At 37.2% G+C, this 15,449-nt stretch overlaps 1 protein-coding gene across 1 annotated transcript in view; it reads left to right on the forward strand.

Moving 5' to 3' along the window:
- TPP2 (tripeptidyl peptidase 2) overlaps positions 1-15,449 on the forward strand; it is a 52,734-nt gene that overhangs the window by 888 nt on the left and 36,397 nt on the right. Inside the window, exons 2-10 of the mRNA XM_031058355.1 lie at positions 5,580-5,708; positions 7,425-7,520; positions 7,930-8,034; positions 8,695-8,819; positions 9,557-9,720; positions 10,970-11,124; positions 12,041-12,117; positions 12,648-12,775; positions 14,599-14,698. Coding sequence (XP_030914215.1) covers positions 5,580-5,708; positions 7,425-7,520; positions 7,930-8,034; positions 8,695-8,819; positions 9,557-9,720; positions 10,970-11,124; positions 12,041-12,117; positions 12,648-12,775; positions 14,599-14,698 — 1,079 coding nt within the window. The remainder of the gene's footprint in view (positions 1-5,579; positions 5,709-7,424; positions 7,521-7,929; positions 8,035-8,694; positions 8,820-9,556; positions 9,721-10,969; positions 11,125-12,040; positions 12,118-12,647; positions 12,776-14,598; positions 14,699-15,449) is intronic.

A 15,449-nucleotide genomic window follows, 5' to 3' on the forward strand; every position in this document is an offset into this window, starting at 1 on the left:
GGGAGGGCGGGGAGATGCCGTGGCCGGAGATCCGCACCGCTCGCCCCGGGTGCTGCTGCTGTGAGGATCCTGCTCCTTCCTCAGCCGTCCGCAGGCGTGTTACAGCACTTAAATCTCTTGGGCTGCCTTCTCTCGCGCAGAGCTCACTATAAAAGAACGCTTTGTGTTTTTGTTAAGCCTTAGCCTTGCTTCGGCAGTAGGTAGCTCCAGGCTACTCGCAGCCGCCTAGGTGTTTTACATGAAAAGTGTATTTATGGCACAATTTGCATACCCGTCTTTATATTTCTCGTGCGTTTTATTGCAATAACAGTCTGTATCAAATTCGATTCTGTCAGCTTTTTTTTTGATCTGCCAACTTTGTGTCTCCCTGTCGGTTTTGTAAATATCTGTGTGTGATGTCAGTTTGGTCATTTCTCAGCACTTACTTCTTATAACCCTTGTCTCTTAACATTTTTTTATCTTGTAAGTTTGCATGTGGCCCTTTGTGTCACTGCTGCTTTTGATTTTTTGTCAACATGTTTTGTCTTAGTGATGGTATAAGGGTCCGTGGAAGAATGATTCGGAGTTGTACGCAACTCACTTGGACGCTGAATCCTTTGTTTTGTTTTGACTAAGCAGGGCTTGTGTTGGTTTCCATCCTTTCTTTGGTGTGGAATTAACTCCTAAGTGACCTCGTTCAGGGACCTGACCCTGGCGGATCATTAGTTCCGTGTTCTGAAATGACTCCTTATGGGATGCAGTCAGACTAGACGATGAGTTAAGAGGGCAGGTTGGATGAAGGGAAGGAGCGGTCAGGTGTAACTTCAGTTGATTTAAGCTGAAATGAAGCTGGTGCTTTTGGTAAGAAGTTGTGGGTAAGTGGAAGAGTAATTGGAAATCTTAATGAAAGCTAGCCATAAGGAAAATATGATAATACCATGGGCAGAGCAGAAAGTAATGGAAGACAATTAGGAAGGTGTGAATATAAATTGAATCATGTGCATAGTTCTGAAGTTTCACATATAAAAGCAAAAACCCCTAAGTTTTTAGAGGTTATGAATGAGAAGTGGTCAACAACAGCAACAAAACCCCAATATGAATTTATTGGCAGTAGTGGGAAGCTTTGTTCTGATATAGATAACCCAAGGTTCATAAGGGGTATTTATGAAGCATCATGATCTCTGTGTTGACCATATGAGTTTTCTCCAACTTACTTTCTTTACACACAGGATAAAATTTCAGGTAGTGCAGTAAATGATTTGTAGAAGAAATAAAAGGTTTGGAGAGCAGGATGGGGAATTCATGTTGCAGTGGGTGAGAGTAAGTTTGCAGGGTTGTTAGAAAAACATGTAAGAAGTTGTGTGATCTTTTCACACTGCCCACTTAACAGACCTGGCTTTAGGGGCTCGCTAAAGTGCAGCCAGGGGAGACTTACTGCACAGGGAGTTATAAAGGAAGCATAGGCAGCACCCAGTCTAGAATAGCTTTGTAGGTGTTTCTTCAGCAAAAGAATGTTCTCACTCTCTGGAGCATTTGCCAGTTTACATTTTGGCTCAGTGCAATGAATCAGTGTCCTGGGCATAGGCCGTGACGCAGCATAGCTGTACTGCAATAAGTAGTTTCTAACCTTGGGACAATTTTTGGAATTTTTTTTTACACCCCTGCTTTGCTGCTGCTGCTTTTTCTTAATGTCAGTCTTCTTGTCAGTTCCTGGCCTGGCATAGAGTTAGATCTGTAAGATGTTGAATCAGTTGCTAACCTATAGCAAGGTTGATTGGTATTACAACTTGGAGTTCTGGTTAATGACAATAATTATTACAAGCTAAAATGAGCTACTGTGATTTGGATATAGTGGAGTTCTTAGTCAAAACATAGCAGTTAATTTCTTAGCTGCTCATAGTGTTTCATTCCTGAGTAGGGTTCCTTTGCTTGTTGATTCTATGAGTTGGTTTGTAAACATTGATAGCACTGTTTGTTTTCTTTTGGAGGGACAGAAAGATTTGGGGACAGAGTTTAACAGGGAAATATCATTATGTTTCTTTTCTTCCCTGGACGCTTGCTGCTATAGAGAGAATAGTTAACAAAACCTTCTTAGATCTGTTGTCTGTTGGTTGCCTTTCTTTGACACATAAAATGTTATTCTAGCTTGTACTTATTTTCCTTTTCTTTATGAATCTTTTGTAACCAGTGCCTTGTAGGGAATTCCTTTCACCTCCTCTCCCATTGCTTTTCCACCAGTTGACACCAACTGTAAGGTTTAGTTTGTCTGCTTCTTTCATGTGAATTTTTTCCCCCTTTCAGTCCTCTTGGTAGAATGTATGTCCTACTTTCTGCCAAGTCATTGTTTGTAATGCCTCATTAAGGCACAGTGACTGATGAAATTTTAGGTGCATTTAATGGAGTGTTGTGGTTGTATAGGTATAGTCTTTGCTCAGCCCCACCCTGTCCTTTCCCTGTTCCTATTGTGGCTTCTTATGTTTCATGATAGGTAAGTCAGTTCATTTTGCTTCTTGCAAATTTATTTATTTTGTGAAGTGGCATTTGGAATTATTATCTACTAACATTAACTTGTGTTTTTATGTGACAGCTTTTTAGCAGTAGCAGCTAGTTTTGTTTTACTTGCTTTTCAGCACTGAGTTAAAAAAATTGCTTGGAAATGATTTTGTTTGTGATGATGATGATCAGCTGTCCCGTGACCAAAGTGCTGAAGAACTTGTTCATCTCTTGTGGCTGCAGTAGCTGTCAGTTGGAGTCAGTGATTGTATGGGCTGGCAAAAACATGCTAAAATACATCTAGCTTTCCTTTTTCTTGTGTTGTGATTGTCAAAGATACTGGTGCTCCTCTACTTCTATTATAACCTGTATCAGTTGCCAAGATTATGCACACAGATTAATTTTAGTGTTCTCAGTTTACTAATTTATCTGCTTTACAAAGAACTAACACGTAAGTAGGATTTTAAAACTTAAAGCAGAAATATATAAACAGCAAAGTAGTTTTCACTTTTAAACTACTGATTTGTTTTTTAAATGCCTATAGGCAAGCCATAATAATTAAGGCAGGATTGGGGATTTTTTTTATAAACACAGTATAAAATATTTTTAATTGTATAAAAATTCTTTTTTAAAAATTTTAGTGCAAACGGGAATAGAATGTACATTCTCTGTGTAATCAATTCATTACTTCAGGACCGTTCTGTTCATGTAAGGAAATTGATCAAGGTCACTTGGTCAATTTTTTATTATAATTTTAAACTCAGAATGACAAGATTTGCAAAAGCAAACTGAGCTGAACTCTTGAGTTTCACTCTGGCATTGCTGCTGGTGGGCAGCGTGCCGAAGAGCAGTTTGTGGTAGCAGGAGCTGCCGTATCGGTTACTTGCACTAAATTACCGTGAATCTGTCTGGGTTGCTGCTGTTCAGAATTGAGCCTTAGACCAGCTGAAACTCTGAGTTTCTTGTGTCTGACTGAAAGGCACTGATTTCTTGGTTCTGACAGTACAAACTCACATGCATGTGTGGGCCTGCTAGGTTTCAGCTAGGAGGCAGAGAGCCATAGAGTGGAGGAGTTGCACCTCGTTTTTCAGGCTAGGAAACAACTCCTAAAACTATCCAAGCTTGCTGCAGCATAAATCTGTGTTCTGGCCACCTGTTGCTGTATAACTTGCCCCCTTCAAGCAAGTCACCTTGCATTACATTTTCATTCTTGTTTTCTTATACTTTGATCACTGAATAGTTGACTTTTGAGTAGAGGCATATTGAGAAGTGTCCAGTGCTGCTAATGTCAGGATTGACTTGCAGTTGTTTTAGTATTGGAGCAGCTCTTGACTTTTGCGTGAAAAGTGTATGGTTTAGTGCCTACACACTGTTCCCCAAGTAAATTTTCACTACTATGTAACTATCAATTGGTCGAAGTTTTACCAGGTTAAGATGCTCTTAAGATTTTCTCCAGTGAATTTCTGTGAACAGAGTAGAGTGTTGGTTTCTGTCATGAAAGTTCTTCCTAGCAAGCCTATTCAAAAGCAGTATTTGTTACCTTCTGGGAAATGAAATTGATTCTGGTTTTTATGGTTGCTATGGGTTTGGAATATTTGGGGTTTATTATTTTTGGTTTTTTTAAGCTATTTAAGCCTGTTTTCATTAGGGGTGTTGCTTGTTACTTGTCTGGGTTGGTTTTTTGTTGTTAAGTTTCTAGGAGATTGTGTTTTGGATTGTATGGGTTTTGGTTGGGTTTTTGTTTGTTACTTGTTCTTTTTAAGCCATGAATTTGAGACCATGGAAGTATCTATCCTTGTTTGCTGAGATGGGATAAGAACCTGACTCTTGTCCTTTTGGCAGCAGCAGAGTGACTTTTATGAAACAGTTTGAATGTGTTGGTAGCTTCCAGTAGCTGAATTCACAATTCTAGAGCATTATTGGAACGAAACAACCTTCCATATATTATATCGAACATCAAAATTATTGATAGAGAATAAAGGCAAAAATACCATATATTTAAATGGTAGAAAACAACAAGTGTTGCTGCTTTTCTGAATATGAAGTTCTTTTCACTTTCAGTTTAGTTAACGTATAGGAAATACTAGGAAGATGATTGATATCTTCTTTTTTGAATCAGTCTTTGATACAGAACTGTAAAAATATATATGTATGATCAATTGATAGAATCATAGAATGGTTTGGGTTGGAAGGGACCTTGAAAGGCTGTTTAGTCCAGCCTCCCTTCAAGAAGCAGGGACATCTTCAACTAGGTCAGATTGCTCAGAGCCCCATCCAACCTGACCTTGAATGTTTCCAGGGATGGGGCATCCACTACCTCTATGGGCAACCTGTTCCAGTGTTTCACTGTTCTTACAGTGAAAAATTTCTTCCTTAAAACTGGTCTGACAGTCTCCTTTAGTTTAAAGCCATTCTTCCTTGTCCTATCACTGCCTGTGCTGTCTAAAAAATTGCTTCCATGTTTCTTATAGGCCCTCTTTAGGTCCTGGGAGGCTGCTATAACATCTTTCCAGACTCCTTATAGAAGTATTAGGTGTATATAGCTGTAGCTGCTAACAGTGCAAATGGATTAAAACACAAAGCAGAATCTTTGAAAGAGGAAAATAAGGTAATAGTAACTTGTGTCCCTTTTAGGTTCCTTTAAGCTCAGTTAAGAGATTCCGGTTTGTGAGAGCTTGTACTTCAGCACCTGTCATTTTCTGACTTGTGCATTCGTTACTATAAAATTTGTCCAGAATAAAGGGGTCACAAGCAACACAGCAAATAATATGAAAACAAATAGTAGTTCTTGCAAATAGGTTTTTTGCAAATTTAGGCTTGGTTTTAAATTGAAGCTGCCTGTGCTTTGTTGATAGAGTTTTTTTACTTTTTTTTCCCTTTTAAATCCTTATTAGAAAAAAGTGGATTTGTATGAACCAGAAAGTGGGACATGTTGGTCTTAGTTATTTGAAAATTTATCTTGAGTTCAAGTTGGTTTTATGTCCTTCAATTAAAGGTTGGGTGTCTGAAAAAGTTAATTGATATTTTTAACAACAAAACTTTCCTGGTTTGTGTGCTAAAGTACTAATCAAGTACATTTCCCAATTTTTCTGTGCTCATATTTTCAGATTACAACTGATGGGAAACCGAAGATAATTGATATCATTGACACTACGGGCAGTGGTGATGTAACTACATGTACCATTGCAGAACCTAAAGATGGAGAAATTACTGGTCTTTCTGGAAGAGCTTTAAAGGTGAGTATTTGGTGGTACAGAGACACCACTGGACATCATCTTTGGTTAACAGCAAATTTAGCACCTGTTTTGGTTTTTACAGAATTTACTTTCTTTTAACCAGATGTTGTGGTTTAAACCCAGCTGGCAGCTAAGCACTATAGAGCTTCTCACTCAGCCTTCCCCTGGCATTATGGGGAGAAGAGAATCACAAGGGTGAAATTGAGATAAAGACAGTTTGATAGGTAAAACAAAAGCCTTACATGCAAGAAAAGGAAAATAAGGGATCCATTCACCACTTCCCATGGGCAGGCAGGTGTTCAGCCATCTCCAGGAAAGCTGGGCTCCACACAAATGTGACTTGAATATAAATGCCATCACTCTGAATTACTCCCCTTCTTCCTTCTTTCCCTGGCTTTATATGCTGATCATGATGCTGTATGGTATTGAATATCCCTGTGGTCAAGTTGGGATCAGTTGTCTCAGCTATGCCCCTTCCCAAATCCTTGTGCATCTCCAGCCTGCTCACTGTTTGGGATGGGTGAGAAAAAACCTTGACTCTGTGCAAGCACTGCCCAGCAACAGCTAAAACATCCCTGAGTTATTAAGAGTGTTCGGCACAAATCCAAAACAGCCCCATATCAGCTACTGTGAAGAAAATCAACCCTAGCCCAACTGAAACCAGCTAACCAGATCTTACCCAAAGCTAATGCGGCATTTGCTTATCTTCATGTTGATCGCTTAGTGTTTTTTGCACTTTTTATATGTCTTTATTTCTAATATATTCTGTAGCTGAATAGGGGTGTGTACAGGGCTTTTTGGGGGGCCTGATAATAATTTAATTATTTGTTCAAAACAGTATCCGATGCAGCTTTGGAAATTGGCTGAAGAAAATGTGTTAATATAAAAAAATATCAGACACAGTAGTGTCTTTAAAAATATCAGATGCAGTAGTGTCTTTAAAAGTGCTAGTATTTTCCACATTTGCATGAGCTACAAGAGGAATTGTGTTAAGCTCGTGGTGAATAGATTTAGAGTCTGAAAAGTCTGTGACGACCTAGTTGTAGACTCACTGAATTCTCACTATGCATAGCAGAAATGCTGTAGGGTTTCCAGAAAGGACACAATGTAGTAGAGGTCTTGGGTACACAGAACTGATGTTGCTTACGTGTTCTTGATTTCCTGAGTGGATTGATGACATGATATGGGGCATCGCATCTTTGTATCTCTCCATACTGTCAGCTTTTTTCTCAATTTTGCACAGAAGATGATTGTAAGGCTAAATCTGTTGCTCTTTTACTTTTGTTACTAGGATGAGCAGATCCTGATATACACAGTCTAAATTGCATGAAGTTGTAAAATGAGATATTCAGATGTTAGTCATGGCTTCCAACCATACTTGCTCATGTTAGGTTTCACTTATAGTACTGTTATTTCCCCAGACCTCTGCCCAGCAAATTCAGTAAAGCTGGGGCTTTGTGTTTTAAAAATAAACTATCAGAACAACTAATGCTTAAAGATGTTCAATGGCAGTGTCACATGAACTGATACTGATTGAAAATGCCATGTCATGTTGTTGGAACAGTGCAGTAGTTACTGTTATGGAGACAGAGAATTAAATTGGCAGTATTTGCAGATTTGTTCTGCTAAGCTCTCTTACGCACTGTTGGGCTTTTTTGTTTGAGGAGTTCTTTTAATGTCATTAGTTAACCTATTTCTAAATGTACTTTTCTGTAGATTCCAGCAAACTGGGTAAATCCTTCAGGCAAATATCACATTGGCATAAAAAATGGTTATGATATCTATCCTAAAGCTCTTAAGGAGAGGATTCAGGTAAGGATGAATTATCTTTTCTTTCTGGTATATAGTCATATTTTACAGTTCTGTTTCTTAATTTTGTTAGAACACTGCAGCATGGGATTTGCTAACATACTTGGATTGCTAACCAGCACTTAAATGCTATTCTCTCTGATTTTTATTTATTCAATTTCTTCTGTGATTTTGTCAGAGCAACAGGGGGTGGCTTGGAAATCCTTCTCACAGTGGTCCATTGAGGCGAGAAGTACAGAAATTACTGATAGCCCCTTTTTTTAAATTGTATGGCAATTTATGCTTATTTATACTATTGTATGGAACTTTTTTAGCCATTGTCTCAAATCAGAATTTTCTAATTATCTTTATAGACTTCATACTTTGACATATATTTCTTAGTATGTTGAGGAACCTCTGTTTTATTTTGCAGAAAGAGCGCAAGGAAAAGCTCTGGGATCCTGTTCACAGGCTGGCTCTAGCAGAGGCCTGTAGGAAACAAGAAGAATTTGATGCAGCTCATAGCTCTCCCTCACAGGTTTGCATGAAGCCTAATTTTATGAACTTGTTCTTTGCAATTTGTTGCTGGTTGACAGGATTAAAATGTTTCATTAGATGAGTGAAAGAAAGATACTTGTGGGTATTTTGGCAGATAATTTGCCAGTGTATCCTCTGATTAGTTTTGTAAGTCTTTGTATGCGTGGTTGTTCAGTTTGCTTAGTGTTGTTTACTTTTGAGAGTTGGTGTCAAATATGAAAATAGGATTACTTCAAAAAAACTGTTGGATATTTTCAGTAAGTTTTGTTTTTAATTTAATGTGCAATGTTTTGAGGCCACCATCCTTGCTCTGTTCAAAGTTGGAATTTTCTAAACATATTCTCTCTTGTGTAAACTGTGTACTATTTTAATGAAGTACCAGAAATGCCTCAGATACTACATTATCATTTAATAGTCTTTAAGAAAATAATGGCTTTAAATGTTATATTTACAGAAATTAGAAGTAGTTGTACCTAATATGCCAAAAATAAATAGTGCACTGTTGAAAGCCATTGAACTTCTAGATTTTTGTGACTCCTAGGATAGTCTAACATTCCTGAGAAAGCAATGAAAAAATGTATAGCACTAGAAAAGAATGTAGGATTACCCATCTTGTAATAATTCTGGAAATATTCTAATTGAATTTTGTTTGCCATATTAGGTAAATAAGCTAATAAAGGAAGAACTTCAAAATCAAGTGGAATTGTTGAATTCTTTTGAGAAAAAATACAGTGATCCTGGCCCAGTATATGATTGTGTAGTGTGGTATGATGGTGAGACCTGGAGGTAAGTGACTAAACTTGTCTGAAATATCTTGTTCTTTACATAAAACAACAGCTTGCATCGAAGACTTGTTATCTTTTATATCTGCCCTCTTTATAGAGGTTTTAAGTATTTTTTGCTTTAAAATAGTAGTGCTGTATCAGTTGAGTTTCTCGACAAAATTCTGGTCCCAAATGAAGATGGGGTAGAATAAAGTCTTATTGAAGACTGTGGGATATGAGTGTAAGCTTATGGGGTTTTTCTTCTGAAGCAGAATAACACTGTTTTGACTATCTGTTGGTGATGTGAAATAAGACAGAACAAGTGTCTGTGCACAGACTTCAGGATGTAACATGGCACATTTCTTTACTGATAATGTGCTTCGTACAAAACAGTAAAACTTCAAATGTTTGTGTACGAGCACTGAACATCTACCTGAACATCTTCTTTTACAAAGAAATTTGTAAAATTTCTTCCTTGAACTTGCCTAAATTTTCATACTCTTGCTTCAAATACAGATTTATTTGAATTTAATAGTGTTTTGAAAATCAGATTATTTAGATAACTTCATCGTTTCTGAATCTTATAAACAATCAAGTTTTAAAGTAGTTGCTCAAAGAACTATTTAAAGAAACCATAAACACGGAACCAAACTTCTTGAAGTCATTTTGCTGTGCTCAGCTGGAGAGGGTAGGTCATCTAAAGTTTGCAGCAGCTGGGACATTGCCTTTTTTTGTTTGTTTGTTTGTTTATTTCAACAGAGCCTGCATAGATACAAGTGAGAGTGGTGACTTAGCTAACTGTACAGTGCTGAGAACCTACAAAGAGGCTCAGGAATATGGATCTTTTGGAACATCTGAGATGTTGAATTATTCAGTGAATATATATGATGATGGAAACCTCCTTTCTATTGTGACAAGTGGAGGTAAATGAAAATAATCTTAAAAACATTTTGCTGCTAAGTAGGTATCATAAGAAGCAGTAATTTGTGTTGGGTCTTGTTTCTGATACTTGGGATGGCTTGAGGCAGCTGTTGTAGTACAGCATTTGTTATTATGGCTTTTAAGATCAATACTCATATTTTCTGGACTAAATCTATAATGATAGCTCATTAGCAGACTTGCTTGCATTTTTGTATGAAATATTGTCAACTTTATGTACATAAGCATATATACATAGAACATGTGTACTTAGGTATTCTTTAACATGTACATGCATCTTAAAAGCTAAACTAAAGAGAACCTTCTTTCAAAATACCTTTTTTGTTATGTTTGTTAAATATAGAGTGATGATTGATTTTTATTTGCTCTCCTTTGTACTTGTATACTTTAAGAGTCTTAAATATAATACCCATGAACAAAATGGGTATTGATCTTAATTTAGGTTTATACAAACTTTTTTTCTAATGTCAGATGTCACTATAACTGTAGCTCCAACCACTCTGTACCTGTTTTAGAGTATTCTTTAAATCATGGTTTGTTTTGGAAGCAAACTGAGTGGTTAGGATTGTATGGATGCATTTGCTTTGAAAAATGCTCTTAATTTCCCATGAAACTATCCCATCTCAGTAGAGCTGAACATAAGCAGTTCAGATTTCTAAATAGATGGTAACTTTTTTGGAGATGTTCCTTTCTGTGTTCCTGTGCAGTTCTGTTTTCTATTCTTGATCCCTGCCACCTGAGTTGTCTCAGGTGTAGTATTCATAACTTTGAGTAGGAAGTGTTGAGCCTTCAAAGTAACTTTTGTTAGTGGAATTAAGTTAATACTTTGTTCCTCTCTTCCTGCTGCCTCCTTTCTCTCCTTAAAAAGCTGTTTGCTTTTTTGAACCTCATACAATTAGCCTCAGCCTATTGATCCAACCTATCCAGATTCCTATGTAGAGCCTTCCTATCCTCCAGCTGATCAGCACTCCTGCCCAGCCTGTTTTTGTCTGCACAGTCACTGAGGATGCTCTCAATCCCCTTGTCCAGACCATCAAAAAATATTGAACAGGGCTGGCTCCACTGCTGAGTCCTGGTGAACACTGTCACCCTTTTGTTATCAGCAGCACTGGTGACTGGCCACTGACTGGATTTATGTGCCTACAGCTCAATAAGTGAAAATTAATTGAGCTGTAGTATATTGAATTCTTACAAATGAAGTCCACTGAAAAAACATACTTTTCCTTTGCACAGGAGCACATGGAACACATGTGGCTAGTATTGCAGCTGGGTACTTTCCAGAAGAACCAGAACGGAATGGTGTGGCTCCTGGAGCTCAGATTCTTGCAATCAAGATTGGTGATACGAGACTGAGTACAATGGAAACTGGCACTGGTCTCATAAGAGCTGTGGGTGTTTCACTGAATAAATTATTAATCTCAGCAGTGTGATTTAAGTGTAGAATATTGTGAAACTTCATGCCCTACTTGTTTATAGGCTTTGTTTTTATGGTTCTACAGTATTTTCAAAATGAAAAAAAACAACCACGCCACCTCCCCCCCATAAAAAAAAACCCAACTAGAATGTATTTTAAAGCATATTGTAAGACTAGTTTGTTAATATAAAGCAAGACTTCTGTTGCATAGAGCTCTTAGAGTTTCTCCAGGCTAACAGACTTGCAGTGTCTGACTAGCTTGATGCGTGAGAGCAGTTACTTGCATGCTTGATAAAGTTCTTTGTGTTGTCAGTGTATCTTTTCTAGTTGCTCACATCTAGAATAGAGGCAAGTATCTACCTATGTTTGTATTAACTCTTTTTCTTAAGAGTGAGGAAAAATAGCAGTCCTTTTAGTGATGAAAGACCCAAGAGCTTTTCTGTATAATGAGTTGATAAGGAAAATTTTACTCAAGAAAAGGATATGAAAAGACTATGTTGTGGTTCATGGGATATTTTGATGTAGCAACGTGAGCAATAACTTTTTTGCAACTTTTTGTACTTCAATCAAACTGCACAGGAAAGGAGAATTTTATATTTTTGAGACAATAGTAGTGCTGTCTGCAGTTTTCTCTTAGGGTAATGTCTTGATTTATAGCTGGGAACATGACAAGAATAAGGCTTTTCAGGGAATAGGTTTTTTAATTTTCTTAGTTCTTTGGGAAAAGAACACTTATCTGGCTGCGGTAAATTATTTTCTAGGCTCAAGAGATTTATCTGTCTTTCTGAGATATGTAGCAATTCAGTTTAAGCAGATGTTTTCTGTTGTTCCTGAAGTTACTTTCATTCTTTGACTAGCATATATTTTGACTTCCATTTTTACTTTATCAGATGATAGAAACAATAAAATACAAATGTGATCTTGTCAACTACAGCTATGGAGAAGCAACACACTGGCCAAATTCTGGGTGAGTAGTTAAAGTGGTTAAAGTATTTTAATTTCACAGAGGTGGAATTGTATTTGTTGAGTTTTCTATAAGACAGCTAGTGGCTAAGAGTGAATCATCCAGGTTCACATGATTCATAAGTTAGAAACTGTGCAGTATAAGTTTTAAACTGGCTTTGAAAGAAGTAAACCCATTGAAAAAGCTTTTCATTTATAATATGTATACAAATATATTGAACACAGATTTATAGCACATATACAAATAATATTTTAGCATAATAAAGAACTTTTATAGTTGCAACACTACATGATGTGTGGGGTATTTTTTGAAGACCTAGGATCACTACATAGTTTTCACTCCTTTTTTGAAACCAGAAGATGTTTTTGTAGTCAGCTTCTGTACTGGAACCGCCTCTGCTAGGTGTGGGAAGCAGGCTGCATAAGTTTCCTTGTTTGGTGAGTGGTCAAAGGTTGTACTAGAAATGGGAGCTTTGTCCTGTGGAAGAAAGCAATATTGTTGAGTAAATGATTCATTTCTTTCTCTTTCTTTAGGAGAATTTGTGAAGTGATTAATGAAGCAGTGTGGAAACACAATGTAATCTATGTTTCAAGTGCAGGAAATAATGGTCCTTGCCTTTCTACAGTTGGATGTCCTGGTGGAACTACATCCAGTGTAATAGGTAAATAATTCATTTAGACAAGTTTTTTTACAGTATTCAGCTTCTGTCTTTTCAAACTTTGTACTTTTGTTACATGTTTGATTGCTAAACTAAAATCTAAAAAATTGCCTGCTGTGCTACAAGGTTAATTCTGAGAGAGGCACTTGCTCTATGCTTAGTTGTACAAATTTAGATTGTTATCTTCTTACAATTAAGACCTTACATATGTAGAAAAGATGTGGGAGGCAAATGATCTTGATTTAATTTGGCTTTGTATAAAATTTGCAAAAGAAATGTTTGGTCTGACTTACTTGAATATTTCAGGATTACCTGTTCGACTGTAACTGTCTAAGCACATCACTTTGCTCCAACCCATAGCTGCTGGTAAATGCAACTTATGAAAATATGATTCTAAGTTGGATTCTAATTAGTCTTACGGAAAGTATTGCAATGCATTTTGAATTCTAAGAACTACGGTTTTTGATCATCTGTCTTCATCACATACTCTGATTTTTATTTTTAGTGGAACAGATGTTTTTAATTTGGATAGAAAATAATCCCATGCTAGGATCTAGACAAGTCCTTGTCTAGGGGAGGAATTTTTCCAGCTGCAGTGCCACTGCTGTGCAAGTCTATTACTGTCATTAACATTCTTTTTCTGATAGGCTAATACATAGTTTTGATATTTTAGTGAAAGATTGAGTTATAAGATTCAGCAAAATGTCTAGCATTCAGGGGTGACTTCCTTAGTCTTAATTTTTATATAAATCCTTTATTGTCTCACTGCTGCATTACACAAGATGCTTTTTAAGTGTTAGAATTCTCATGCAAGGACACCAGTGTGTAAGGAGACTAGCATGAAGCCTTGGAAGCTGGAGAGCTGCTATTCCAGGGCAGCTAGCAGAATTAATGCTGATTACTTTCTGGAAGTTAATCTGCTATTAATTCACTACTGAGACTGGGGGTTGGAACTGGAACTAACAAGCTCTTTTCAGGTCTGCACTGGCTTTGCTCTTACAGTGCATCTACTCTGTCAGTTCAGCTTAGTTGTATCACTCCAGAGACAGCATGATTATTCACTCTGCATGCCAAGTAGTTTGCTCCTGTCCTCCATCTGGAGTGAACCAGATAGAGCTTTTGTTTTTTGAGGGTAAAGCAAAATACAGATGACAGGTTGGCTTAGTTCACACAGAGACAGACACGGGCCTTGCCAAATTTGTCAGCTTGGTATGGTAGTTTTGTACCACCATGGCAGTACTTGTGCTGTAAACAAAATCACAGTTGCAGTGTGCATCCTTGGCATCCTCTTCTACAGTTGCTACTTTATCAGGCTTTGATGCAGTCATTTACATACTCTGTGTACTTGGAACTGATACTCAATAAAGACTGTCTCCTGAGTGAGATGTGTGGATGTGGCCATTTGCTCCAGGGGGTGTAGCTGGGAGCCACGTGAACATGAACCGGTTCACATGGATTGCTCTGACGTGCAGTTGTTGTAGTTTGTGGCAGAGCCGTGTAAACAGAGGAAAGAGGTGCAGGAGAGGGAGAAGAAATGTATGAGTTACCTGTTGAGAAAGAAGTGTAGAAGGTTATATTCCAGCTGAATAAAAGTGAAACTTGGAAGTTTGCATGATATTTTACTATTATAAAGTGTGCACCCATCAGCATTGTTACTGCATAGCCTTGCAAAAATATCTGGATTTAATGAGATGGAAAATGTGTGTTTCCATTTTAAATGTCAAGCAAGAATTCTTCTCATAAAGAGTTAAAACCACAGAAGAATTTTACTTCAGTTCTTAATAAAAATTTATATTACATCTAAAACGCTTGAATATTTTTTACAGGTGTTGGTGCCTACGTGTCACCTGACATGATGGTTGCTGAATACTCCTTGAGAGAAAAACTGCCAGCAAATCAGTACACTTGGTCCTCCAGAGGGCCTAGGTAGGTTATATTCCAAGAGCAATTGATTACTTTGGGGTTCAGGTGATATAACTCAAAATCTAAACTAGGTCACTAATACCAAAATGAAAGTATTTCTTTCCTGTGGAAAGAGCATAACTAGCCTGCTCTTCTGGTAACACTTTTGTATATTGGGATGTAGAGCTCCTGGAGGAGAGGGAATAGCATGGAACTGCTTCAACACAGCCTGTATTTTCGAGGAAAGTATTTGGGTGCAGATCTATTCAAAGACAATAAAAGTTACTGAAAGGTTGTTTGGAAATTTGTTTGCATTTTTTTAATTTACTTTTTTTCTATAGCATTTATTTCATTAGGTTAGTGTGGTGAAGTTAAATGTGCTATAAGTGGTGAAGATTAAAATAAATACTGTTACTGCAGTGGTGTTACTTCTGGCTTCAGTGACATTGCTGTGATGGCATAATTTACTCAAGGATTTTGTTTGAGTTCAGTAGAGGTGTGAGTAGGCAGAAAAAAATGCTTTCTACCTTACTAGAGAAAATTTACTGAAATATGTGTGAAAGACATTTTAAGGGCAATGTAGACTCCAATTTTTATTTCATTTCTCAGAAGGATCTGATAGTAATGTGATAGACAAACAAAGAAAAAAACAGTAGCATCTTTTCTTGACTTCTTGCCTGTGTTTAGACTTTGGAATTGTTCTCTAGCTGTTATGGTGTTTGTATATTTACAGGCAAATATATTGTTTCAAGAATCTTACTATGAAAGATTTTTA

The sequence above is a fragment of the Geospiza fortis genome, unplaced genomic scaffold (genome assembly GCF_000277835.1).
Source record: "Geospiza fortis unplaced genomic scaffold, GeoFor_1.0 scaffold366, whole genome shotgun sequence".
NCBI classification, from domain to species: Eukaryota; Metazoa; Chordata; class Aves; order Passeriformes; family Thraupidae; genus Geospiza; species Geospiza fortis.